The sequence below is a fragment of the Pezoporus occidentalis genome, unplaced genomic scaffold, assembly GCF_034315485.1.
Source record: "Pezoporus occidentalis ecotype Australia unplaced genomic scaffold, CSIRO_AGI_Poc_V1 ctg17, whole genome shotgun sequence".
Lineage (NCBI taxonomy): Eukaryota > Metazoa > Chordata > Aves > Psittaciformes > Psittacidae > Pezoporus > Pezoporus occidentalis.
This window is the reverse complement of record NW_026913531.1, coordinates 5,093,145-5,119,999: the sequence shown is the minus strand read 5'-3', so window position 1 is coordinate 5,119,999 and position 26,855 is coordinate 5,093,145. Positions and strand designations below refer to the sequence as shown.

At 38.5% G+C, this 26,855-nt stretch overlaps 1 protein-coding gene across 10 annotated transcripts in view; it reads right to left on the bottom strand.

The window, feature by feature from the left end:
- NAV3 (neuron navigator 3) overlaps positions 1-26,855 on the bottom strand; it is a 540,674-nt gene that overhangs the window by 181,211 nt on the left and 332,608 nt on the right. For all 10 annotated transcript variants that reach the window (XM_062613809.1, XM_062613807.1, XM_062613808.1 and 7 more), the window contains 2 exons: positions 5,617-5,734; positions 4,847-4,899 (listed from right to left, as the gene is read on the bottom strand). In XM_062613809.1, coding sequence (XP_062469793.1) covers positions 4,847-4,849 — 3 coding nt within the window. In that variant the 5' untranslated portion in view covers positions 4,850-4,899; positions 5,617-5,734. The remainder of the gene's footprint in view (positions 1-4,846; positions 4,900-5,616; positions 5,735-26,855) is intronic.

Below are 26,855 nucleotides of genomic sequence, written 5' to 3'. Positions count from 1 at the left end.
AGGAAGAATCTTGTTTCTTTCTCTGTTCCAGATCAGAATGCTGTCATTGAAATTAAAGTTATCTTTCTCACTGGTTGCCAATGCGAGCAAAACTCTAAATCTTCCTCTGATCCTTTCCACACAGCCCACATTTGGGCATGTTCTTCAAGGTTGTTCTCCCTCAAACACCCACACACAAGCTATGACTATCTTGCAGATACTTTCTATGTAACACAGCTAAAATTTTAGCTTTCCTATCTATAGACACAGGGAGTGTCTCACAGGAGCTCAAATTTTAATTATTACCAATTTTTCTCTGGCTTTACTGAGATCACTTCCCTAGATATCTTCTTGTAAACCTGCCATCCTTCTCTAAAAGTACTTTCATTTTTTCCCTCTTAAAGCTACTCCATTACTTAATCCCAGATACCTCTTACCTACCACAGAGGACAGCGAAATGAGTTTCTTACTCTGTCCTGCCCATATTGTGAGAAGCCATTCCTTTTGACATCTTTAAACAAAGATTGTAACTACTCTATTTTGGCTGGTTTCTCTTGTCCTATCTCTTACACAAGCTGCATCTTTGCCTGAACAGAGTGATATACACTTCAGGCTACTAATTTAATTTTTGAAAACTAAATATGTAAGCATACACCATGGAAATGAGACTACTGTCTCATGCTCTGTTCATTTAAGCACACCAAACCTGCACAGCTGACAAAACAAGACTCTCATTCCCTTGTATTTTCATGCAACTCCCATAGAAATTAAGAATGCTTTTGTGCATATGTGTACTGGCATAGACTGTTCTCATGGGAAATAGCAAGAGCTAATTCTAAGGAAGAAAAAACAGCTAATAAGAGAACAACAATCTCTGAAGGAAAAATCAACTTGAAAAGCAATATACCAAAGATTTCTGGCAACTCTGAATTTATATTACTATTTCTGCAGCTAAAAACTGTAGACTGCATGAGGAAAGAATAGAAACATTAGTTTTGTAAAATTCTCTAGGGACAATACTGCAAAAGTCACCATAAAAAGATTTTCAGTCCACTGCTTTTTGATTCTCTTGCATTTTCCATCAGTACCCCAGGATGGATTAAATTTGATGCTCTGCATGCTTACAATATGTTTGGTATGATCTGGTTAGAGTCAAAACACTGGAGATCTTCCAGTACATTTTTAATATGTTCAGGAGGACAAAAAATTTTGATTCTTTATCTTTGTACCATTAAAGAAAATATTCGTAACATATTTTCTATCCAGGACACTATCCTGTTTTTTCTAATGATGGGGAACTTATAACAGAAATTAAACAAACAAATGGCTTAAAGAAGCAGAAATTAATTAGGTTTTGGTTGAAATCAAAAGGTAAACCTTTGAAAGACCATTATCTTCTAAATAAAGATATTCATACAAGGAAAAGATAGACATGAATGTGGTATTATTTTCCATTGAAGTGATTGAAAAAGATGATTTAAAAAAGAGCTGTAGTGTCATATTCCTTCTTGAATGCATGGTTGTAAAGAACAAAACAGGCAGATAAGCAGAACAGTCTATATGACACTGTAGACAGAGAATGTACGTTATAATCCCTGGAAGTGTTCAGGGCCAGATTTGATAGGGCTTTAAGCAACCTGGTCTAGTGGAAAGCGGCCCTGCCTGTCGCAGATGGGGAGGAAGTAGATGATCTTTTGGGCCACTTCCAACCCAAACCATTCTATGACAATTCTAAACACAGAGTTTAACATCCTTAATGTATTTATCAAAACCATTTGCAAGAAACACCCAACTCTTTTTACCACAGTACATTTACTCAGCAAACAAGCAAATCTTGTCAATTCTCTAGCAAGTTTCATTTATTCAAAGTTTCTGAGATTTCTATATGAAATAATTTATTCCCTGGTACATCTCAGGTTCTCAGATTCTGTGTGTGATATCAAATGTGTGAGCATAATGACAGCCACGCGGTTCCTGGTAAAGCTAACTATGCAGAAACTGGATGCTGCTGAGGTTCACAGGTTTTAATTTTTAAGAACTTAGGCCTGTAGAGCCACTTCAACTTGTCTGCAAGTATTTTACATATCATTGCCAGCATAAGCATAGAGTGCAAGACACTGCAATAGCCTTGACTAAACTAAAAAAAGAAGCATTTTATGCATATTTAAAATAAGCATTTTAAGATGTTACAAATTAAAGTAACAGTTGAATCGAGATGCCTTAAAAATAATTTGAAAGATGAAGCCATTGGCAAGAGGAAAAAACAAATGGTGTGTGGAACAGAATTTGGGAATATTGGTAGTGATTAATTATGAATTGATATCAATATCATCTACAGAGGATATCAAGTGTTTCCAGAAGCAGACAATCCATGTCAGTGCTTTCTAGCTTCTTTTAAGCTTCCCTCCTGGGAAGGCTATCAAATGGCAGATGAATACAGAAAACATTTCTCCTTAATTGCAAGTTATGAGAGCGAGGATCATGAAAACATATGTGAAAGAAAAGTGTGGAGGGATTTTTGAGGTTTATTAACTAAAAACGTTAAAAAGAAAGCCGTAACTGAATGGCTAACAAACATTTTGTAAGAATATCATGACTGTTGCTGGTCTGATGGCTGATATTCTGACAAATCCCAACAGGATATATTGGTACATACTGGCATACATCAAACATGTAATCAAACATGTAAACTAGCTTTGACTTCTGCCACATTATTTTTCTGCACATTACAGATACCCAAGAGTCCAATGATACAAGGAGAACTGCCCTATCATTAACTGAGTAGGCTAATAAAATTAAGCACTGCCATTCAATTCCTTGAAAAGGCAATATGATGGTGCCTTCATCTAGGTTAGATCAATGCACAACCCAAAGGAAACAAATGGAGAGCAGGCTCAAAACTTGGGGTCTCTAAAATGTTCTGAGAGGAATGCTGACAAATTTGAACTACTTTAACTTCAGTACATTTTAAATTTCCTAGTTCAGTCAAATAAATCAGCAGTATAAAATTGGTATGCAAAAAGGCAGGAAAAAAGTCTGATCAGACTGTAGAGATACAAAAATGCAGTAAAGAGACTGAATCAAAGAAAGATAAATAAATATATATCTAGTAAGTTAAAATGGCTAAATGTGACACCTTACCACTGTGCAAACACTGATATGTGACTGTGTACAGCAGCTTTTGAAGTACAAGGTTTGAGCCTCAGAACACCTGAGACATATTCTTTGACCTGGCTGAGCTGAGAGATGGGCTTATGGAAGGAGCTGCTGAGACATTCCCACATGCTGCAGCATGGGCATGCACTGACCATGCTTCCCCCATAACTGCATCAGAGCTAGACATGAAATCCAGAATCCCTTTATGCCACATAAAGATTTATCTGTAAACAGGGAACGTACCCACCCAATTGCTGTTGCTTTGGAGATGCAAAGCTGAAGTGAATAGTTCTCTCTGCAGCTCAGATTTCTCTCATGGAAATGAAGCTCAAAAGACATCAGACCGGTGGGTCCCTAAGCAATCCTAGATGGTCTCTAACCAGTTACATAACCTTGGGAAACCATATCAGTTTTCTGTGCTTTTGCCTCTTCTTGTTTGTCTTGTCTGTCTGGAATGGCAGGTTTTAATGTGATTAAAGTAGAGAGTGATTATCTCTTGATCTGTGTGTGTAATATTAGAGTTCTCTGTTGGAGTTCCCCGCGTTCCCAGCTGGGGCCACTAGGTGCTGCTGTAATATGAGTAATTAAAATAATAACTATTATTAAGGAAATTGCATATGTTCTTACTATAAACTGCTTCAAAAAGCTTGAAAGCCAGAGAAAAAGATAGGAATAAGTCTGCACATTATCTGAAAAGTAACAGCAGAAAAATACAATTACTGACTTCACTGATAATTTTTTTTTTTTACCTTTTACATCTTTGCAGAAAAAAGCTGCAAATGCCTTCCCCCTTTAAAAAATGCAGCGAACAAGCTCTTTTTTTTTCCTATTCCATTTCCATTTTTAAGCCTAGCTTCAGCAGTTTGCTATTATGCAAGCTCATCCAAATCATTATATTCCAAAATCCTTGCCAGCTACACAGTTGTGCACCTTATTCATGTACTATTTGGATGTGATCAGAAAGGCAAAGTCCTCAGCATGGGGGAGCATGACTTGTATTGCAAATGATTCAGTAAATGCATGGTGATGTTACTGAGGCTCAGACTTTGTACCTGTCGGTTCCACAGCCTTCTAAGGCTTTATCTTATTAACTGTCGTTGACTAGCCATAAACACAGTAAAAGATTAATAAGACTGCATACGAATCACAGTCACAAAATGCTTCTTGCCTGAGAGTATTAAAATGTCTTTAAGCAGCTGCCAGCTATAGCTCAGAGAGCTATATGACTAAAGTACTATTTCTGAAAGTCTTGGAGTCAGTGCATCTAACTGGACGTTACAGTGGACAATCCAAAAGGCTATTTATATTCAAAAATAATTTGGCAAGTCTTGCTCATCAAACCAGTTTTCCAGACACAAAGACTCCACTTGAAAATTTGTGCTTGGATTTACTGCCCTTAAAAAGGAAGTTAAATGAAGTTATCTGGATCATCAGAAGAACAGGTCTGCTGAGGCAGTTCTAGATTAATTAGAAGTGACAAAGTTTTGCTGCTGAGTTACCTCAAGATTCAAAGTTAGTGAGCACAGAAATGAAGTGACAAACACTAAGCAAATGTGCTAAAAAAAAAAGTACTGGGAACACTATATGAGCATTAGGACATTATGGTAAACGTGGGACAGACTATTCACAGTTTAAATAAATCATTATTAAAAAGGCATTTTAGGAAAGTGCAGAGGTGCCAACACAGACTAAAAATATATTTTATTCTTACCATTTGAGACTGGCTCCGGGGACAGCCATTGATATCTTCAACCTTTTCATTTGCTAAACAATACAGTGAGGAGAAAAGCAGAAGTAAACAATGAGATAAAACTTCCCTTCTCACCCCCTGGCCAAAAAATCCAAAACCCCAAACCCCCTAAAATTCCAAAACAACAAGAACAAAAAAGAATAAAAACAAATGAAAAAGCAGAAGAAGAGCAGGAAAGACACAGCAATAAAGTGCACAGGGTTTTGTTGACAGAGCTCCTTTCTAAGTAAAGCTCAGTCGTACAGTAACAACACCCTTGTTAGCAGCAGTTGCTTCCACATGCCAAATCATGCAAAGGGGGAAGTGTGAAGGAGGTCGCTGCTAATTCTTCAGCCCCTGCAAAATAACTGCTGACATGAAATCTTCCACAATTGTCTTTGCAGGGTCAGGATACAGTTTCAAGGCATCCCAGAAAGTATGAGCCACTCCAACTAACAAAATGCACACATGGGAGACATATGGTTTAATGGAGCATTCATTTCTGACAATTCAAAGTGTGTAAGATACAGTTCTGGCCATTTAAAGTATGGTTAAACAGCCACTTCCAAACATGCTCACATAAACATATTTTTAAATTAAGACAAGGATGAACCACACAAATATCAGACATATGGACCCAGTCAAATAGTATTATTCAGGGTTCATCTTATTGTTAAATACATTCAACTTGAATTATATATTCCCCCATGCAAGGAGTCAGCCTGCAGTGCTTCTCTCAGCCCTGGTCTTACCGATGATCTGGATGATTTCTGCTAGCAGAACTCCATCTGCAATGTCCTGTTGCAAATCCTTGATCAACCGCTTGTGGCCAGATTTTGCTAGGTAGTGGTTAGCCCAGTCAGTGTAAATCTGCAGAGCAGAGTAGCAGGGCAGGGGGGAGAGGGAGAAGAGAGAAAAGAAGACAATAAAAATTCTTAAAACAACTGTTGGCTTGCACACCGGAACTATTCTGGATCACATTCCCATTGAAGAAGTCAACACCAGAGGAAATAATTTTAACATTCTGGTTTTTGCCTTTTTTTTTTTCCATAAGGGCCATGCCCCTCCCCCTGCCATTCTCTGTTTTATTTTAACTTCAAATGATTCAGGCTGTTTCATAAGGGTTCAAACTTGCTGTGACCAAGCAAAATTCCCCTTATGACTGTAAAGGAAACTTCTGTCATAAATCAGTCACATCTACCACAATTCCACCTCCCACCGTGTTTCTACCTCTGCGCATGCCCCACCAACAACTTTCATGCTCCGGGGCTGCCCAAGAGAAAGTGATAGCAGAGACAGGCGCCTGTGTTTTGGTAAGAGGTCATCAGGGTGTCACTGGTGATCCTGCACCTGGCCATGATGCCTCTGCGACACATTCTGCAATAACCACCATGTCCCACCGTGCAGAGACAGGTCGTTTTTCCACCTCGCCCCTAGTTCAGTGTGCTGCAATGTGCACAGAGGAGACTGAAAGCACCAGATGTACAGTAGTCTCATAGCTGGAATTGGAGTATATATTCTGGAACTATGCTGTGTCCTTTCTCAGCCAAAAGAAGAAGGGGGAAGGGTGAGACGGAGCAGCACCAAGCAGTTAGCAACAGGCAGCACAAAAAAAGGCTGTTATCAACAAAAGGTTGAAAAGGACCAGCTGAACTACATCCTCCAAAATAAGGGGGGTGGAGGGGTGTGTGTGAAGAGAGAGGTTGAAGGCATTTATTCCATAAAGCATACACATACACAGAGAGTATTTGGTAAGGCTCAGAGCACATACACAAGGGGAACCCAGTTCACTCAGGATAAGAGGAACAGACACACCTTCACCTATGTACCAAAGGAATAGTGCACCCAGGAGGTGCTCATAGCATCCTGGGGTGTCCAGCATGCAGAGGCAGCATGGATTAGCAGAGCTTGGTGCAGGGATGTCATGCTGGAAGGTATCAGAGGCCCTTTGCAACCAGCCCTGGCTCCCTTTTGCGGGGTGTCTGTGGCCTCTCACCCCGGAAAAGAGGACTTACACAGAACCTCCCACTACTGTGGGATGTTACCACTGGGAGAAAGTATATATGTAGGACAGCATCACTGTGTAAGTAAATATAATATCTGAGGTTCTTTCTCTACTGAAAATATTGTTTGAAAATGTTGAAATCACACCTCTTCCATAAAAACAACATAAGCTCACTTTATAAACATCCTTTTATTTAACCTCATAGACCCTTGGGAGGAAGGGATCAGAATCCCATTTTCTGAACAGAAAACCAGAGGCCAAAGCCAGTAACTGCTTTCTTAGTTCACCAAGGAATTTTGTGGCAAAGCCAGGGTGGGAAAATAGATGTGATTCCCAGTCCAGAGTCTTACCTATAGAGCTAGCATCCACTTTCCACCCCGGAAAAGCATCACCACTCAGTCTACATTCACATCCTACAGATTCCTTCCCTTTGTCACAGGTTTTCTGTGACAAAAAACCTTTGTCACAGGTTTTCTTCCTCTTCATTAAAAGAGACATAGAATTGTAATTTGTTTCATCTACCCCATTTCCTCCCATGTTCCTGCAGATCACCAGCTGGTTTGCCATAGCCTTCTTGGCAGCTTTCAGGTAACCCCACAGAATTAAACTATGGAAGCAGATTCAGCTCTCTCATAGCTGAAGGATGCTGTTGTTAGATGGGGCCCTAAATTTCCCTGCTGAACCCACAAGTCTGTTTCAATCACACGTGTTTTCACTGATTTGTTTGCTATTACAGTTGAGTAACATGAAAGTCTCCATTAAATTGCTAAGGAAGTGCTTCTTCAACTGCATAACCATACATAATGAATGCTAACGTGGAGTCTGTAAAGATTGTATGGACACATATTTAGACCAATATATTAAATCGTGATGACAAAAGATGCATACCACACCCATAGCATCATGTATTCCCTACTACTAGTATTTCAAATTCAGTCATTCTTCTAAAATAATGTCTCAGAAATAGTCTCTGGGCTATTACTGCAAGCAGAACTATTTTCTGTATTCCAGTGAAACTGATCCAATGGAACATACAGAATTTAATACCCTCTAATATTATTTTAGGTTAGTTTCACATTACAAGTAAAAATACTTTACCAAGCATTTCCTTTTTTTATTTGTCACACCCACACATAATCTGGTGGACCAATCCTAATTTTGACTACAATTTGAACTATCCTCTCACTGAGCAGCCGGGGAAATTTCATTCTAGCAGCTGTTTTGCAAGTATCTACTATTCAAAGAATGGACTTCATCTACCCATCCACCCTCTTCACAATTTTCTTTTCTCACTAATTTAAAAGTGACAAGCATAAAGAATGTAAATATTGTTTTGTAACAACAGCTTTACTGATGGTCAATATTTTGATAGTCATGCAACAGTAAAAAAACACTACTGGGAGGGGGCAGTGGTAAAAAATGGTATTTTTCACTTCAGAAGTATTCTAAAAAATATCAAAAAAGCAGAGAGTTGTTGATGGAGACAATATAGCAAAGCAACACCCAGCTGGCAGTGGAATGTCACGTTTAATTTCCTCTCTTTCTGAGAGGATCACCACTTGCTTTTGTTTCTCCCCTTCCCCATAGGATGCCCTTCTCATTCATCTCATTCTTCTGGGGACCCAACTGCTCAACATTCAGTTGTAAAAAATAAAAAGCATGTAATTCTAAGAATGTACACATGCCACTGTATTATTTTTACATTAAATTCTCTAATGCAAATATGAAAAGAAATAGAGAATCCCTCCTCCACAGTTTTTAAGTATCAATGTTGCTATCACCTCTTAGAAATTTTATCAGCTCCTCAGGAAAACATAAAGCTACAGTGTGCATTATCATTGACAATACTCAGTTTGCACAGGACAGAAAAGTCACGCAGAACAGAAGATTAAAAAATCAGTAACTTCATGCAACAGTCTGCTTTTTATGGGTGCCTCCTTTTCACTGGGTGCTGAGCACTTCTAATGAGGAGCTATGCATGCTCCCTCTCTTTCCTGACCTAGCAATAGAGCACTCTGTCTTACATTAATTGTGCAGTAATGCAGTAAAAATACTCTTATCTTAGATTTTTCTATGATGAGACTTTTTCAGAGAACACAGACATGGGGGTTAGTTGTTGCAACATTTCCTCCCCTCTCCACTTAGCCTGCTCCAGTAACCCTGCCTCACAGCTACACATTGGGCCAGGCTGCTGACTTACTCATTTCCTCTCCAAGCTTCCTTTCCTACCACCCTGCTTTACAGGCATGTCTTACCGGGAGTATCCGACTTCAGCACTAGGCTCCGACTGTTGACAGCACACGAGAGAGCTGCTGTTATCCACGATGCGGAGCACCAGTCTCATCAACACAGTAACGGAACAGACCCGATCCTGTGTTTGTGTGGTCCGAACCCCATCCCAACACGTGGTGATTTAACTGCTTACAATATGAAACAGAATTCAGCAGGGCAATCCAAGCTCGGGCACAGCCTGCTCACGTTAACAACGATTTCCCCTAGCATTCCTCAACTGCTCGTCATGCTAACCTTCAACAGAGTAGAGGAAATAAATGCTGATAACCAAATATAGTTATGAACTTCACCTCAGTACTTCACACGTAGCTATAAGGAGCACAGTAGAGCTGCTTGGCAGGATCCGTAATGACACAATGCACTTTGTAACACAGTAGTTTAATGAAGTGACAAGAGAGAGAGCATCACACAGCTTACTGCCTTGCTTTGAAAATGTTTAAATCATAAACCATATAATTGTACATGAGGCAGTTCTATAATGCATCCTTTTTAAAAGCAATACAGAAATATTACCACCTAGAATCAATGCCAAGTGGGAAATGTCAGATGGATTTCAGAAGTACAGTCAGACTAATGCAATAATAATGCATAACACTTTGTTAGTGTCTTCCACTAAATCAGCTCAACATGCTTTCCAGATTGAAATCACCCCTATTATTTATTATTTCTGTGGATGTGGGGAAACTGAGGTATAAAGGCTTTCTTGGTGGCTTTTTACTTTTTTTTTCTTTCTTACGTGGCTCACTCAAGGGCAAACACAGCTGGGAGTACAACAGAGAACATCTGAGCTGCAACAATTTCTTCTGTTTTTTATCAGGTAGTTTTATAAATAGGCTTGGTGGGAAAAGGCATATTCCAAGAATTGGCATCCTTCTGCATATTTTTTTTTTTTTACTACAGAATATAGTTTCAGATCTGAAAATGGTCTCCTGTTGCTATCGGGAAGACAGCTTTCCATACTTAGAGTATGCTTCTGTTGTTACCCTATGTGCCAGTGCTGCTGCTTAGGAAGAACAGCAGTTGCTGCCAATTGAGTTATGCCAAGACCTTGTGACAGATTTCCATGCCATTTAGGAGGATAGGCTATATTTGAAAGATATTTATATATTTGTCCACTATATGAAATAAAGATATGTGGGAATAAGCAGATAGTACCCAGTGCTCATCACTTGTCCTTTAAAATACTCTCTAGGAGACTACTGTATCCTCATTCATTATCATGAAAGAATTGAAATGCTGCTCCCCAGTGCTCACTCTCGTGCTGTCTTCTGTGCACAGGTTTTTCTTTCCTCCTTATTTTGTAGCAAACAAGAGTTGGAGATACGGAAGGAACACTTACCTATTACAAAAAATGTTGTTAGCAGTATAGCTGGGTTGCAATGGCTCACAGGAATATACAATACTACTTTAGGCATAGCAGGATCCTGCATTTTATTCTGGATTGGAATATACAATACTACTTTTAGCATAGCAGGATCCTGCATTTTATTCTGGATTATACCAATAAATTTCATTATTTTTTTCCTTAAAAAAACAGCAACAAAGAAAAAAAACCCAAAACAACAAAAAACAAAGGAATAAAGGAAACTGAAACTATGAAAAAGCTCCAATATCAGAATTTTAACAGTCAGACAAAGTGGAAACATGTCACTTAATAAAAGGGCTATGTGACTTTGTAGTGTAATGTGTTTACTCTGCTTAAAATGTTGCCATTGGAGACTACTAATAGTTGATAGCACTTAGAGCTTTTCACCTATAGACATTCATTCAAATCATGCTTGTAGAAGAAAGATTGATGACTTCTTTCTGTTGTTCTCCAGTATGCTACAAAGTGGGCCATAAAAGCTATATATCTATTTCCTGGGTGTTTTTCCAGTGTGTGGCCTACCCTGGATGTTATACCCAGAAAAGCCTACAAAATAGTCCCAGAGTCCCTGATTAAGAGGATTTGCCAGAGGAGAGGGCATGACCATAACCCTACTTCAACATAGCTATTCTTGGCTAATAAATTGTGGGTAGCAAACCACATGTTGGAGTGTCCTTGAAGCTGTTCGTATTTATAAAAAGCTGGGCAATGGGTTGACTGATGTTAGAGTAGGGTGAGGAATTCAGATTGCAATGAGATGCCTTTCTCCTTCCTACTGCCCCTACACTAAGGAAAACTCAACTGGAAGGCAGGATCTGACCTTTCAAGTATTTTTTTATTAAAGGTTATTTCTCTGGGTTGCAAAAGGACAATTTATTAGTTTCAGTCCTCCATTTAGCAAAGAAAATGGCAAGCTTTGAAAACAATGGTTCACATTTAGACTGCCATAAGAGACAGGTCAAGCATCTGATTTATGTCCAGATTTAAGTAACTATAGAAAACACACTACAGCTCATTTACTGTAAAGATGGGGTTTGAGGGGTAGTACTTTTTGTAACGTTAAGCACAATACAAAAGAAGAAAAAGTATTCACATGATAGAAATATATGGCCAGAAAATGATTTAATTTATAGGCAAGATGGAGCCAATGAACTTCATTTAACAAAATGAAATTAGTATTCAATGACACTCCACAAACCCTTTTTCTGAATCCCACTGAGTAAATGAGAACAATTATGAGCTAAGGAATAAAAACTGTTTAGAGAGACACATACCGATTAACCAAAATGTCAGAATCCCTACAGTACAATTCTGTTTTGTAAATAGCAGCATGTATCCATCAACACTACTCAGTAATTTTCAGATAAAAATACAGTTAAATAAAACTCCATTAATCTCAGCTAAGAAGATTAATAGAAACAATACCCTTCAACAATCATTGGCAAACTTTAGATAACTTACCCAGCTTTAACGGGGCTGGTTTATATTTCCAAGTTTCACTTACAGTTGTGATCTAATCACTTAAGTAACATTTGTACTGACTTACTGTGCTCTCTTTCTTCCCATTTCTTCCCAATCCCAACTCAGAATTAATATAATACATGTGTTTGAGGCCAATATTCACCAGTGGTACAGGGGCAAGACTTTGGATGCATCTGTGCCAGATGAAAGGTAACAGTACGAGTCTGTGTGTGTGTGTTTGTATTTAAGGTTTGCTAAGAAATCTGTATATTGCACAGTTAAAATCCATCTCTTTATAGAATGAAATAACTTGTTCATCCTTTGAAAATAATCATGCTGATTTGATTTACAGTTTAATCATCAGTTTCTTTATTGGCTTATGCTCTTCAGTCCTGTGCAATAGCAATAAAGGACCACAGGAAGGTGCCAGATACTCATCCTGCAGCTGCAGATCCAACCAGACAGCTGCTTCTCCACAGACTTGTCTGCTGGAAAGTGATACTTGTTAAGGGAGCAACACCACCACAGTTATTAATACTGGCCTCAAGCTTCCTGAATTAACAGGGGAAAATACCAAGTGCCACACAGAGCAATCTTCCAAACCAGTCAAACTTGAGACTCTCTGTTATAAATACTTCATATACTCGCCTGTACAACATTGAAATTATTTCTTTGATATATAGTTCTAACTTTAAAGTACTTTTCAGCATCCACTTAGTAAAAGTACAATAAAATACAGGACCTATTATTCAATACAGCTTTTACCTAAAGCATTGATTAAAACTATTATCTCAGATAATTTTATTAGAGTGAGGAAGACCAGGTTTCCCTGCTGGGCACAAGTGTTACACCTAAAGACACCTCTCAGAAGGTGAATCTGTCAGCATTTTAGTTAAAACAAGGAGTGCTCTTCCAAAGGCTGTATCCTATCACCTGTGTTCTCTCAGAGATCATTTTCAGAAGAAATGAAAGGGAGAGATGTACTTCAACAGCATGCTGCATGCACTCTATTCACTAACTGGCATTTAGTCCATTCAACAAAATGAGAACTAACCCAAGTAACCATCCATTCCCAAAATGCTGGTTCCTTAATACCAAACTGGTTTTCCCTACAGAGCAACTCTTCATGTTAATGTTGACATATGTATGTCCCAGAAGTGACAGGAGAGAGGAAGTACATGAAAAAAATTGCTGACTATCCTATGTGATGAGACATATAATGAGTTGCTTTTGTAAGCTGGTGCTATGCTACAGTAATGATAAATGTAAGAGGAGGACATGCTTTGTCTTGATAGTGGTGATGTGTGAAGAAATTAATTTGACCAAAAGTACAGTGACAGCATTCTTTAATACAAATAAATGAACTGAAATACATGAAATTCCTTCCCTCTTTTGTGAATGCACATGCACTTGAACGTCATCCAAGCCCACCCAAAGCTTGGGCCAGTGACAGCTCCTGACTAAAGAGATCTCCCTTGGAAGAAACAGCTGATTTGTGAAGAAGCACCTGTGCCTGTCCAAGGGGAGAAGGGTAAAAAGAAAGCCATATTTCTACTTTTCTGGGCATCCAGGATAGCAGTGATGGCCCTCTACATCAGAGGCCCCATTCTATTCCCCCTAATGAGATTTCCTATACTTTAAAGTACATAAACTTGCATGAATCATGTCTCATAAACATCTTGTCACTGCCAGGATAAGTTTCATGATTAGTCCTCCATTTACTTTAATAAGCAAAGCTAAGTTTTCTGTAAAGGAAAAAATAAACTGAATTTTCACAGGTTTCCTTCATGGCTCACCAATACCACAACACAAAAGAATGAAGGAAAAATTCCTCAGACCTGACTGCAAATCACAAAGTAATTTGCAGAACAAAACTGTCCTTTCTTTGCTGATACTTTTTTTGTTCACAAGCAAGAAGCCACTCTTGGTATCAACCAGGCTGTTTCTGGATGGAGTAGGCACCTGCCTTAGCAAAGCAGCACAGGGCTCCTCACATGGAGCCAAGGAGATTCCACTGTGAAACTACTCCAGATTTTCCATCAATGCTCATTTTAAGGATTTATAACTTGGATAGAGACATTCTTTCCACACTGCAACTTGGCATTAAAGAACTTGGGCCAGGGATCAAACTAACCCTCTTTTCCAGCACTTCTTTTTAAGTATGGGAAGGCAAATTTCTGATAAATACAGACGCAAAAATATTAAGATATACTTTTGTTCTTTTCTTGTGAGAAAACAGTGGCAAGTAGACTGCAACTGGCTTTTAATATAAAGTCTTTATCTAACTTGTGCTTTCTGAGGCTTAGAAACTGATTTGAATTGTCTGGTTTCCTCTCATGTGGAAGAATAGCTTTGCAAATCAAAATAAACAAAAAAAACTGCTTGCTTTCTGAGCTACATATTTTAAACAAGACACTTCAACTCCTGCTATTTTTTCTCTGGGCTTTTATGCTTAAAAGTTGTTTGTCACTGACTATGATTTTAATATCAATAAATACGTTGCACACACTCAGCACACCAGAGAGGTGCTAAAGGCAACACAATAATATTAAGTAAATATGTTAACGACCTCAAGCTTAAGTGATCTTAGCCTCTTCTTACTGTCATTAATTTCTATTAAAACACATTTTGGTGGTGAATGTGTGAGTGCAATGGTCATGTGTGCGCAACCATTTTGCATTTTGTTGTCTAGCTCAAGCTCAGAGAAATGAAATTATGCTTACACAGATGACAGCCTACACATACACTTCTTCAGTTCAAGAATTGTTAAAGAGTGTTTCAGGAATTGAAAAACTAAGTATGCAGCTCAATACAGCAGGAATACCACTGTACCAATTTCCCCTTTATCACCATTAAAAGCACCATCCATAATAAAGGCCTGCCCATTCTGATGATAATGCTTAAATGAGCAATCATCCAGCACAATAAATTTTATGCCAGAAGTAAATTCTGCCAGTCAGTAATCTTAAATAACAAAAAGAAGATATAAATCTTATCAGAATTTTGACAACAGAAAGCTTTTCATCCCAAATGAGATTCAGTATTACAATTTTCCTAACTACTTAACAGAAGACCTCTCTTATACAGCTTTTGTAACACAGCCAGATCTGGAAAGATCATATAATGAAAAGAAAAAGGTTCCAGATTCCTACTAAAAATGTTCTTAACACCATTCCTTTCTATGATAAAAGGAGAATCTGCCTAAAGGTGAAGACTCTGGTGGCACATCATATGGAAAGAGGCAGTGTCTCAAGAAGGGAAGTCCTTATGACCTGGGGACTGTCTTTCATCTATGTTCAATCTGCAGTCTCCCATGCAAATCTTCTAACAAATTTTCTAACACATATCCCACCTTCTGTGTTGTGCTACATACTTCTATATGACTATAGCATGCCCCAAAATAACACCAAAGATATGCGATTCATGACTCTGAATTTTTCCACCTACAACTTGCCTCTGAAGACAGCAAAAAAACCCCTCTTAGCTCAATATTGAAATAGCAACCTCAAGCCCTCCTGCCAAAGAAAAGGAAAATAAATCCAGCAATAGTTAAATGCACCACCTCTCATTGAAGAGTTTTTTAATTCCAAAGTAGCACATTCTTCTGCTGAATACTGACATACTGATATGCAAAATTCAGGTCTGAAGATCAAGGTGGTTTAGATAATAGATAGCAATGAAGACGGATAACAATCTGAAGGTACTACACCCCTGAAGTGTAGTACCTTCCATTATAAGATTGCAAAGCCGTTTACATAGGATCAGGGCTTAGCTATGTAAAGATCCATCCTTATAGACATGGATATTCAAGTTATTTATTGAGGCTCTGAGATAGGTAAGGTTTATAGCTCTGCTCACACAGGCATCTTGACATAAACACTGGACCCTGTTGCTTGAAACTAGTATCCAAACTATGATATCTGCATCTCTTCTCCTATGAACAAGGTGGAGATGCTTTACTTATTAATGTATTATTGCAATCTTCTGACATGAATTTTAGGACACAGAAAGAAATGACCTGACAATGATCTGGAATAGCAAAAGGCTGATACCTCAAGAAAAGAAAGGTCTTGAGAAAGCTGTGTGAAAATGGAAGCACCTGACATGTAAGTATAAATGGTACTTTATCTCTAGGCATATGGTGTTTGTTGTTTGTTGGGTTTTTTTGGTTTGTTTTTTTTTTTTACTTCAAGGCCAAACCCATACCTCTTATGACAGAAAACAGTTGGTGCCTCTGTGTTTGAGGTCTGATCTCTGGGTTCAAATGACTGGCCTTACACAGGGCACCCACCACCCTCGAGGAACTGTTCTCCGCATGTGCAACTCTTCACTCACTGTCCTGTTTCCTTTTAAAATACACACTCTAGTTATACCCTGTCTCTTGGATAACAGACTAGAAATGAAGGATAGGGATTGAGTAGCTCACTTTAGAGAGCCACAGCCTTTAAATTTAATTAAATCCATATCTTCTACCTCCCACACAATCACCCCCGGGACTAAAGGCTTCTGTAAAGTATTAGGAAGGGGATACTCTCATTGCAACCACACCACTATGCAGAAAATAACTCAAGATTTAGGAAGTTGTGAGCAGGAAGCAGAGGATGAAGAAGAAAGGGACTCACTGAAAACACAAACAAATAACTCTGCTGGCTAGAGATTACAGCACTCACTTTAGACAGAGGAGATTGTGCTCCAGCCTTTTCTTCCAAGAGCCTTTCTGTATTTTGTCCTACACATCTAAGTGAGAAAAAAAAAAATGATTCTAGCAAAAGGAGCATCATATCTCCTCTCAAATGAGTCACTAAACCAGTAGCCTACCACCTGGCATCCCATGGCACGCTATGCTCAGCTGCTTTCTGAGATTGCACTAATGGCTTCAGCAGCTCCTCAGGTAGCTCTGTCTGCAAAGGCTGGCACTCCAGGAAAGCCCACACAGCTGCTTTAATCATACAGAGGCATGCAGAGTATCACTTTGGGGACTTCCGCTGACAGCTCTCCATTTAGTCTAGTATTTTAGAACAAGCAAAACTGCTTTTCCTGACCTTTCCCATTAACCTTTTAACTCCCTGATAAAATAATAAGAAAAATAATTTAATCATGTGAGCTATTTTTATTTTTTTTTTAACAGGAAACAATTACTGACAATAAGTATTTAATTCTGGAACACTGGAGGGTTTTTTTTGCTAGCTCAAACTTTTTGTTACAGTAGGCAGGTGCTTATTACACCTGCCCTTTAAATAAACCTTCCTGGCAAGGTGCTTGACTTTGTTATAGCCAACGCAGCTTCTGAGCATTCTCAGAAGTACAATTTCACGTCTATACAGATCCTTAATGTAAAATCCTGGGATGGCTATGGATGGACTATAAGTGCTGCCAAAACAGGCAGCTGCTGAGTGGGAGTTCTAAGGATGAGAATGATGGATATAGGGACCTAAAATGAATGTGAGGTAGGTCATAGGAACATAAATTCTTTGGGGGAGGACGGAAGGTCATATTTCATATTTCAGGAATTACTGTACAATGGCTACCCTTTGTTAAAAGTTCAAGCATTTACTACATTATTTAGTTCATAAAATAAGTATGGAACAGAACAGTCCTTAAAACAAGTTTTTCCTTAAATTCTTACAGTTGTTCTTGAAGGCCTCCAATAATAGAGAATTGCCTTTTTTAGTAGGACTTGATGAATGTCTCTCATTTTAGATGGAAATGTAAGAAGAAATGCTTTGGAGGCACTTCCAGAAAAAGTAGAACCCTAATGCCTTTTTATTCTTTTTCATAAATTTGGGAACTACAAGTTGGAGTAGAAAGTGGAGCCTGAAATTTTATCAAACCGATGTACCTCAAGTTCAGCAGTCCCACGGAAAGGCTTTGCACCAGATGGCTTTGTTGTCAGCTGCCCTGGGCACGTTCATGTTACTTCCCTATCAGTAATAAAATCCCATACTTACATCAATGTTTCATTTTATGTTACTGTCATTATCTTGTTACAGGTTATAATGGTATTGGCATTATCTGCCTAATAATTATTCCTGAGTCACAACAGTAAAACTCTTTCAAGTCTCAAGCTCTGACCTAGAAGCTGCTGAACCACTTAAGTTTCATCTGTGTCTCTGACTGAAAAAGATGTTCCATACATTAAAGAAGAATGAAAGTGGGCAAATGGCTTCTCTAGTGCGTAGATTTATAGTAAAACAATCCCTGCTCAGCTAGACAGACTTAAGTGAGTCCCCCCCAAAATATCATGTACTGTATTTCTTCAACTTCAAATCCACAGATATATTCTCTTATAAATAGTTATTTATACTACAGAAGAACTATTTATACTACTAAAGAACAGGTGACTTTGGTACATGTCAAAAAAACTTGCAGGATTTGGATCCTCATGGAAAACTGTAAAATGTCTGAAAATCCTGTAGTAAAATGACACTCAGTGACACAATGCAGTCCTGTAAACAATTATATTAAGAACAGGATATTTCAATTAGTTGTGTTAGCATGCTCCAAATTCCAAACAAGCAACAGCCTCAGTGATACAGAGGGTATATGCCAATATTGCCTAATCAGTCTTACAATGATGTTCAACCAAAAAAACTGTACACAGAATAAGGAACTCATCTGAGTTTATCTGATGTGAAGCAAGGGCTATCTAATAATGATAACAGGCACATATAATTGCATGTTCTCCATTCTCTGCAAAACAGATGTTTACAAGTTTATTGGGAACTTAAGTTTACATGAGATGTTCACAGATGTCCTTCAGAAGCACAAAACCTCACAACCTACACTCTGTATTTGGATATATTTTTTTAGCTTGTGCTATGAAAACCGAAAAGCCCAAAAAGAAAGCCAAGACTTGAGAAAGTTTCTTAAAACCATAGGTAGATAGTATGGTTATCATGAAACTGGTTTAACTATATATATTCCAATAATGGAATATACACTATATAAAAGAGTTCATGAAGCCTAACAACTGAATGAACAGTATGACCATGTGCAGAGAGACTACACAAATTAGGGAAGGTGTGATGCTGGAGCACAACTAGTAGAGTTGCACAAGACCTCTGCTGTGTGCACACCCCTCTTAGTGCCCTTCATGGGAACGTGCAGTGCAAACACCTCAGACTAGTTATGCCTTGCCCAGTTTCTTATGTTTATTCAACTGACTGGACCATCTGAATTTGACACAAGCAAGCCAGCCTTTTTTTGGTGTAAAGCTGACAGAATCTCAGTTTGCAGGGAAACCCAAACACTTCTAAACAAAAGGCATGTATTTATTCTCTCAAAGTGAGGAGGCAGAACAAAGACTTAAAGTAACAAACAGTTTTCTTTTTTCTATTGCCTAAGTTTTGAATGTCCCTTGAAAGCATTTGCAAAGTCATTTCAGGCTGTTCTCTGTTTCTGGCTGAAAGGTGCTAGCTACCGGCCTCCTGTCACTGTGAGCATGGTGCTTTTAGAGAGCCATGCCAGAGATAATGTGGCCAGGCCCACTCCAAACCAGCCCACATGTGCCTTGCAGGGGAAATGGCCTCTTAAACCTTGAAGCAGTCGATGGGGATCCTGGAGCAGCAGCCTCTGTATTCACCTTCCAGTGTGAGCAGAGTGGAAGTGTCCCTTTGAACACCACATCCGCTTTTGTAAAAAGCCTCAGTACCTTTTCAAAAATAGTATTTATCCTATTTGTGTCCTTCTGTACTCACTATCTGTAAGCAGACCTTATAGCAGCCTTACAGGACCTAAACAGAGCCTACAAGAAAGCTGAAAAGGGACTTTTTATAAGATCAAGTAGTAATAGGACAAGGGTTAATAGATTAAAACTAAAAAGTAGATTTAGGTTAGATATAAGGAAGAAGTTCTTTACTATGAGAGATGTGAGGTACTGGCACAGGTTGCCCAGAGAAGCTGTGGCTGCCCCATCCCTGGCAGTGTTCAAGGCCAGGCTGGAGGGAACTTTGAGCAACCTGGTCTAGTGGAAGGTGTCCCTGCCCATGGCAGTTTGATCTGAAGTTAGATAATCTTTAAGGTTCCTTCCAACCCAAACCATTCTATGAGTCTATGATTCTACCTCTTGGTGATGCTTCTCCTTTCTAGCCCCACCATCTTTAAGCTTTAGGATGCCCTTTGATATTACTCTCTTCACTCAGCTTTGAGAAGAGTAAACTGCCCTCAGCCTGGAGAAAACCAAGATAGACAATATCTCCTAATAATTACTTCTTCTGTATGAAAGATTACTTTTGCCATGACTTTGCCTTTGCCACTTAGTTCCTTTGACACATTCATTAAAGTAATCTGAGGGATAAATACTATTAACACACCACACCCCCCCCCCCCATAGCCATAATTACCTGGTAGCAGATATAAAGACCTATTCCTGTCAAAAGCAGTAAAAATCACGTAAATATAGAGAGCACATAAGTGGATAGAAAAAAGAAACCAGCACATTTCATTATATTCTTGTGTGATGAGAAAGTTCAGGAGCTATGGCACCGCAATAAAGACAGAACTTGCATATAATCTTAACTTTAATGTGGAATAACAGTGGCTTTCAAACACTTTGCTGACCTCAAAACATCTTCTTGTAGGACTGTTTTGTATTCTGTAATGTAAAGCAAAAAAGAGATGACTAAAATAAGCAGAGACAGAACTCAGGAACAGAAAAACCACTGCAGAAAGAAAAGAAAAAAAGTAATCCCAGAATAACCCAATTAGTATCAGCATGCAGAATAAAAAACCATTTCAGTTAAGGTGATGGATGAAATAATTCAGGATATAGGCAAGAAGACTGCCCCAGATTATTTGTTGGGTTGTTTTCTTATTTTGGTTTGGGTTTTTTCCCTTTTAAGACAGGATGGGTATTAAGTTTATGTAGAACAAAATATAGCATTTCAAAATTCCTCATTTTTTATCTTTGGCTGGAAACAACCAGCTAATGCCTGAAATTTTTACTAGCTGTTCAAGTCAATGGGTTAAGAATGTACTTCAGTAAGTCTGTTTACCAAAACACCCAATATCAACATGGCACCAGTAAAATCCTCTCCACTTTCATTGAAAAAGTCCAACTACAGCACATACTGATGCAAAAAGTAAGTAACATCCCTCTTTTCTCAAAGTAGTCAAAACACATTCATCTGTTTTCAGTTGGATCTTTCATCAAAATATCCAGATTTTGGCCTTTTCCTACCTGTACCACAAGAAATCAGAAATAGCTACACTGAGGTCAACATATAAACAGACGGATTTTTGCAATTAGGGCGAGAACTGGTGCCTGTAGCTAAACAAACAAATAAACAAACAAACCATCCAAATAGCCACATCTCCCTTTGCCACTACTGCACTTCTCATCACAGCTTATTGTAAGCTTATGGTACTAATGAGTATCTGATGCCCTGTCTTGTTTGCAAATACTTAAAAAGCTGACCTGTTTCGACATTGGAACAATTGCTTCTTTAACGCTATTCAAAATTTGTTGCTGTCCTAATGTTCTTTGTTTTTTTTTTTCCTGTGGAATTAGGTGATGTGAACTGTTTTTCCATTACACTGTCATCTTTGCCAGGCATCAAAATCGGTTGAAGGCAGACAGACAAAGCCCAGCGCTCCCAGAAGCACAGCAAAAGCTGAAAAGGGAGCTCTCAGGGCAGGGGGTGGCACTGAGACCATGGCGTGACTCAGGGGAAGCTCTGAGGTGCTGGTTGTGCTGTGACTAACCATGGTGGGGAAGGAAAGTCACCTCCCACTCCCATATCACGCGAGTCACTCATCCCAGAGATTAATTACACAGAGGATGAAGGACAGCAATAGCAGCAGGCATTCACACAGGAAGAGGCCTTTGGAAAAGCAGAACTACATCCAGCAATGGTGCATATTCCCAGTTCAGTCCTCTTGTGTCCTCCACTGCTCCCATACCTGAGCGGCTCCAATCAATAACCCAACTAATTGCAGTGGATTCATCAAAGAATATATATTTTGCATAAATATGTTGCAATATTTCTGAGTTTTGCATCTTTATTTATGCATATTCAATTTATTTATGCACATTCGATTTATTTATGCATATTCCATTTATTTATGCATATTCCATACCAGTTTGTCTAGTATGCTAATCACTTAAAGTCCATAGCATTTAGATACAAGATAATTTAATTCAAAATGGAGGCATCTAGCCTGAGGTGAGCATTTAGGCTCCATCAACAGTCTATGCCCAGAGAAACAAGAAACTATGAGGCAGTTTAACCCATGCAGGAGCCTAAAACAAGAAGAATGAATTTCTCTCTAAAGATGCTTTCAATAATGACAAAAGCAATACTGAGAACTAAATCAAATTACATTCCTAATTTTTAGATTACTAAAATTAATGAGACTAATCCCACCTGTAGAGCACAACTACTTTTAAACTCAGACTTTTACTTTGTGGTTGACTATGGAGGCATCTGGCTAAATATTTATAGGAGGATCTATAGAAAGAAACAGCTCACAGCAGATCCTGTTCTTCACAGTTTGACAAGCAGGAGCAGTAGAGACCCAGACATTCCAGGAGGGGCGCACTTATTCCCTAACCATCCGTATCTCACTGTCTTGCTTTTGTTTTTCTAGCTGCATAGTAAAAAAGCATCCCAGGCCTGGCATATATATTGGTATAAACAAGCTGGTCACACAACCAAATAATTGTATACACATTTAATAGGAACATCAGGCTAGGAATAAAAATACAAATAGGATTTTATAATATGGCAAGACCTTTATCTGGGGACTTATCACACTGAAGGAGGAGACAGATTAATGAACGAACTGACAATGTGTACACATCTACCTAGATGCCTAACAGTTCAATGTTTATATAATTCCCTCCCTCCCTGATGGCAGTATCTTCTTGTTATTCTGACATTCCCAGCACTCTGGCCTCAGATACACTACCACTCACATCTTCCTTGGCAGCTACCTAACTCCATTAGGTATAACTGTATTTTATCAGAAAGGCAAGATAACAAAGATGCAACACATGCACTCATCTGTACCGAACATATGAGAGTTACTGCATAATGCGGTATGACGCCAATACTTAAAATGATTTAAATATGGAGGATAAAAAACTTTCCTATTTTGAAGACAGACATAAAAATGTCTTACTCATAATAAACCACAACATAAAGTGTTTTTCCTGATCTAGGTCCCATTCTGAGATGTTAAATATGTCTTTACATCATAGCTGTATGGAATCTAAAACATCCCATTCAAGTTTCCAGGTTTCACTTCAAAGGCCCGTTTTTGCCACTTCTAGTTTAGGCTTTTGGGCTAAAAAGTTTTGGGCTGAAAGCAGTCCAGAACTGTTTTCTGTTCTGAACAAACACAACCAGGCTATTCCTATTTTACATATATTTATTATAGGCATGCATTAAAACTTTGGGAAACACTGAGATTAAATCTTACAGCTAAAACACCACCACACTGCAGCAAAAGTCAAATAGCACACTGTCAACAGTGTTAACCTGATAGAGCATAGAAATGCAGTCAATTGCTTCTATCAAGATAAGTTTACTCCATCTATGAAAATAAAAAATAAAACAAAACATGAGAAATAAAGTAACAGCAGTAAATTACTCTAGAGCTATCCATCCTTTCAATATAAAAATATAAACGTGTCAAGCAGTATTAATATTTTTATATTACATACATGGAGTACATACAGATGAACACAATAAATTGCTTTCATTCTCTTCTGATCCTGAGCCAGCTCTGCATCAGGCCAATATTTTGGCATTAATTAATGTAGCTTTAAAACTGCTCCACCTTGTGCCAGCTGCCTAAAGCATCCTGTAGTTCTCACAAATGATGGGGCTGCCAGCAATCCCCAGTTACACCGTTCCACCAGCAGTCACAGTACTCCATGGTCAACAGCCCGCTGGACTGGCTGTCCTCCCCATGGCCCTCACAGAGTGATAACCATCTTATCTGGTGCTAGTGCTGCTCTGGGTCCTGCCAAGTCTGACCTAAACTGTATTTATCATTCCTCATATGATTATACAATCATGCAATGTTCAGAGTCCAGCACTGTGGGAACATGTTCAGGGAAAGGGTCATACTTTGATGTGGTGTAATTTAAATGTAAACAGAAGTGCATACTAAAGTTGCTGGTAAGCTTTATTTTAATGTAAATCCTTGGTGAGAGAAAGGGTAGGGAATTATCAGTGCAATCAGCTGTGATCCATTCAAATATCAATGCCAACTTCTTGAACAAATCAATAATTTACTGAAAGAAATGTTCCCAGCCTGGTTTCCTAGGCCATTTGTTTCTAGGCATACATTTCATTTTCACAAGGGAAAACTCCTTTGAACATGTAAGAATTACTACCTTTGTAGATAAACACAGAATGTAGGGTTCTTGCTGTGCGTTTGTTTCTTACACTGTGTATAAGGAAACTGCATGCAATTTGTGTTTTTTTCTTGAGTCATTCAAATGCCTAAATGAGAATGAAAACTGGAAGGCATATGATAAAAGCCACTATGAAGGGGCATTTTGGAGTATTATGGGAGTGGTGTATTTTCTTGGCATAGATTTTTGGCAGAAAGAATCTGGAAAGGTTTATTTGGTAAAATCTGGACTCCATATATATTTTCAGTTACAGAGAGTTTCACATGGAGTAAGAACTACATGAGATGGCTCTCAGCCAAGAAGAAGTACACTATGTTGACACCCACTTACACTGACAACTGAAGTGTTTCAGATTGCAGGAAAGAATGACAATAATATTATCCCAAGGTAACTTATTGACATATGCTGACTTTTGTTGATGTGCAGCCATAACCCTTTTCTTACCTTCCAGTTCCTTTTCAAAACAGTGGCATCCTTTGTATGGCAGCGATTTTACTTGCTACTGGACTCTTGTTCTCCTGACTGTCCCCATACCCTCATTCACTATTGCTTCAAGAGCACTTCTAGTCCAGTCATTTTGAGCTTCAAAACCACAGATGGTTACAAAACTTTATTAACTCTAACGGGACTCTTTCAAGAGGAAATGTATATAAACAAAATGCATGGCACCCTTAATCAGCTCAGAGCCACAGCATATTCTGAACAGGTGCCTTTAGCCAATAGCAGGTATTTGCCATCACAACATAAACAATCCAGAGTAGAACCCATGACACCACATTAAAAAAAGAATTATTTGGTTTTCAATACGGAAAATCCCTTGTTACATCAGACCAAAATCAAGTATAGAGTGAGATATTCAACTTTGTTTTATAAGGCTAAAAGGATTAATAAAAGTATCTAAATGGCATACGAATAAATCTATTCATAAACCTCCCAGGACATACTGTAAGCCAGAATCTCATTAAAGATGATGTTAAAATTCAGTAGAGCACCTGTTTTTTTGCTTTGAAAAAGTCAATATGAATACACAGCAGGCAAAGAAAGGAAAAACTGACCAAACCAGGTCAGAATCACTTTCTAGGCTCCTGCCTTTTGAATGTGAAGCAAGAAATCTGTCTTGTACCATGAAAGAGCCACTGTAAAATTAACAAGTTTATCTATGATTCTGAAGTATCACATAGAACATATATAATAAGAAATGTGTCACATTTGCATATTGATAATAGGAGTTCAACAGCCTTGGTTTGTTACATTTTTAGCAGCACAACAAGTGAAAACACTACGATAATCAGTAGAAGTCAAGCTTTTTAAAGTTTTCTGTTTCAGAATCTTTACTGGCTCATATGTGCAGGTTCTCTCAACCTACTCAGCTAACAGGGAATGATATTTTGCCATTAGGCAGAGGCAGACCCCAGTCTAATTTGTCTTTTCTATATTCCTCATTACTGTGATGCTGTTCCACTTGGTAGTATGAAAATCAGCAAGTCCCTGCAGATGTGTAAGACACTGTTCTGCCAGCCAGTGATATTTTCTAAATTAATTTTAACTTTATCTTTCCCTATGTCAGAAATCATTATTAGTGGTAGACTGAAACTTAATGTTTTTAATACATTGGAATGCACAACCAATTAACAATTATATAAAGGACTGAAATTCAGTTCTGGGTTCCTACATATTGAGTACTCCATAGTTGGAGCCCAAATAATAACAGGTGAACACGTTGCTTTTATTGTCCCAAAATACAATGGGAATCCAAAGAAGTGCAGCAAATGCTGAGCTGAAAATCCCGTTCTAGAAATATCAGGAACATATTACACTTTTAAGACTCAATTACCTTGGACTTAAAAAACTTCAATATCATCAAAATATTTATCTATTTAAGGGCAAAAATAATCTACAAAATGCATTAACCAAAAATAAAAAAACAAAGCAAAACACAAAACCCCCCAAAAAACACAACTGCATGTGTACATGGGTAAGAAAAGCAAGAGTTAGACAGAAGTGAACCAGGGAGAAGTAGAACCAAGAATCTTGTCCCACCCACACCACCAGCTTCATAGTTCAGTCAGAAAACTAATCAGAACACGGGGAGGAAACTAGATCATTATGCCAGGAACATATTTTTGATGAAAAAATCAGTTGTTTTATCCAATGACAATGTTCCAGCACTTCTCAAAGCAGGCCACATGTTAATTGTAGCAAAGTAAGAATGTGCTGCGTGTGCTTTTATTCCATTCTGCCTCTCATTGTATCAGCCATCTTCCCCTAAAGCCTCCACATTGCACCCATCGGCTCCTGATTTCAAGAGGCTCCTCATGCAGCCAAATGACATAGCTCCTTAGGCAGCTGCTGCTGCTACAAAAGCTCCTGCATGACCCCTTCTCACCACTAACAGCACTTTGACTTGGCAGCACAACAGCATGAATTTGAGGGCAGGACCTATGCTCTCTGCTTGGAAGCCTGTGGACCATATGAACATACTCAGCTCATCTGTACTTCCCCA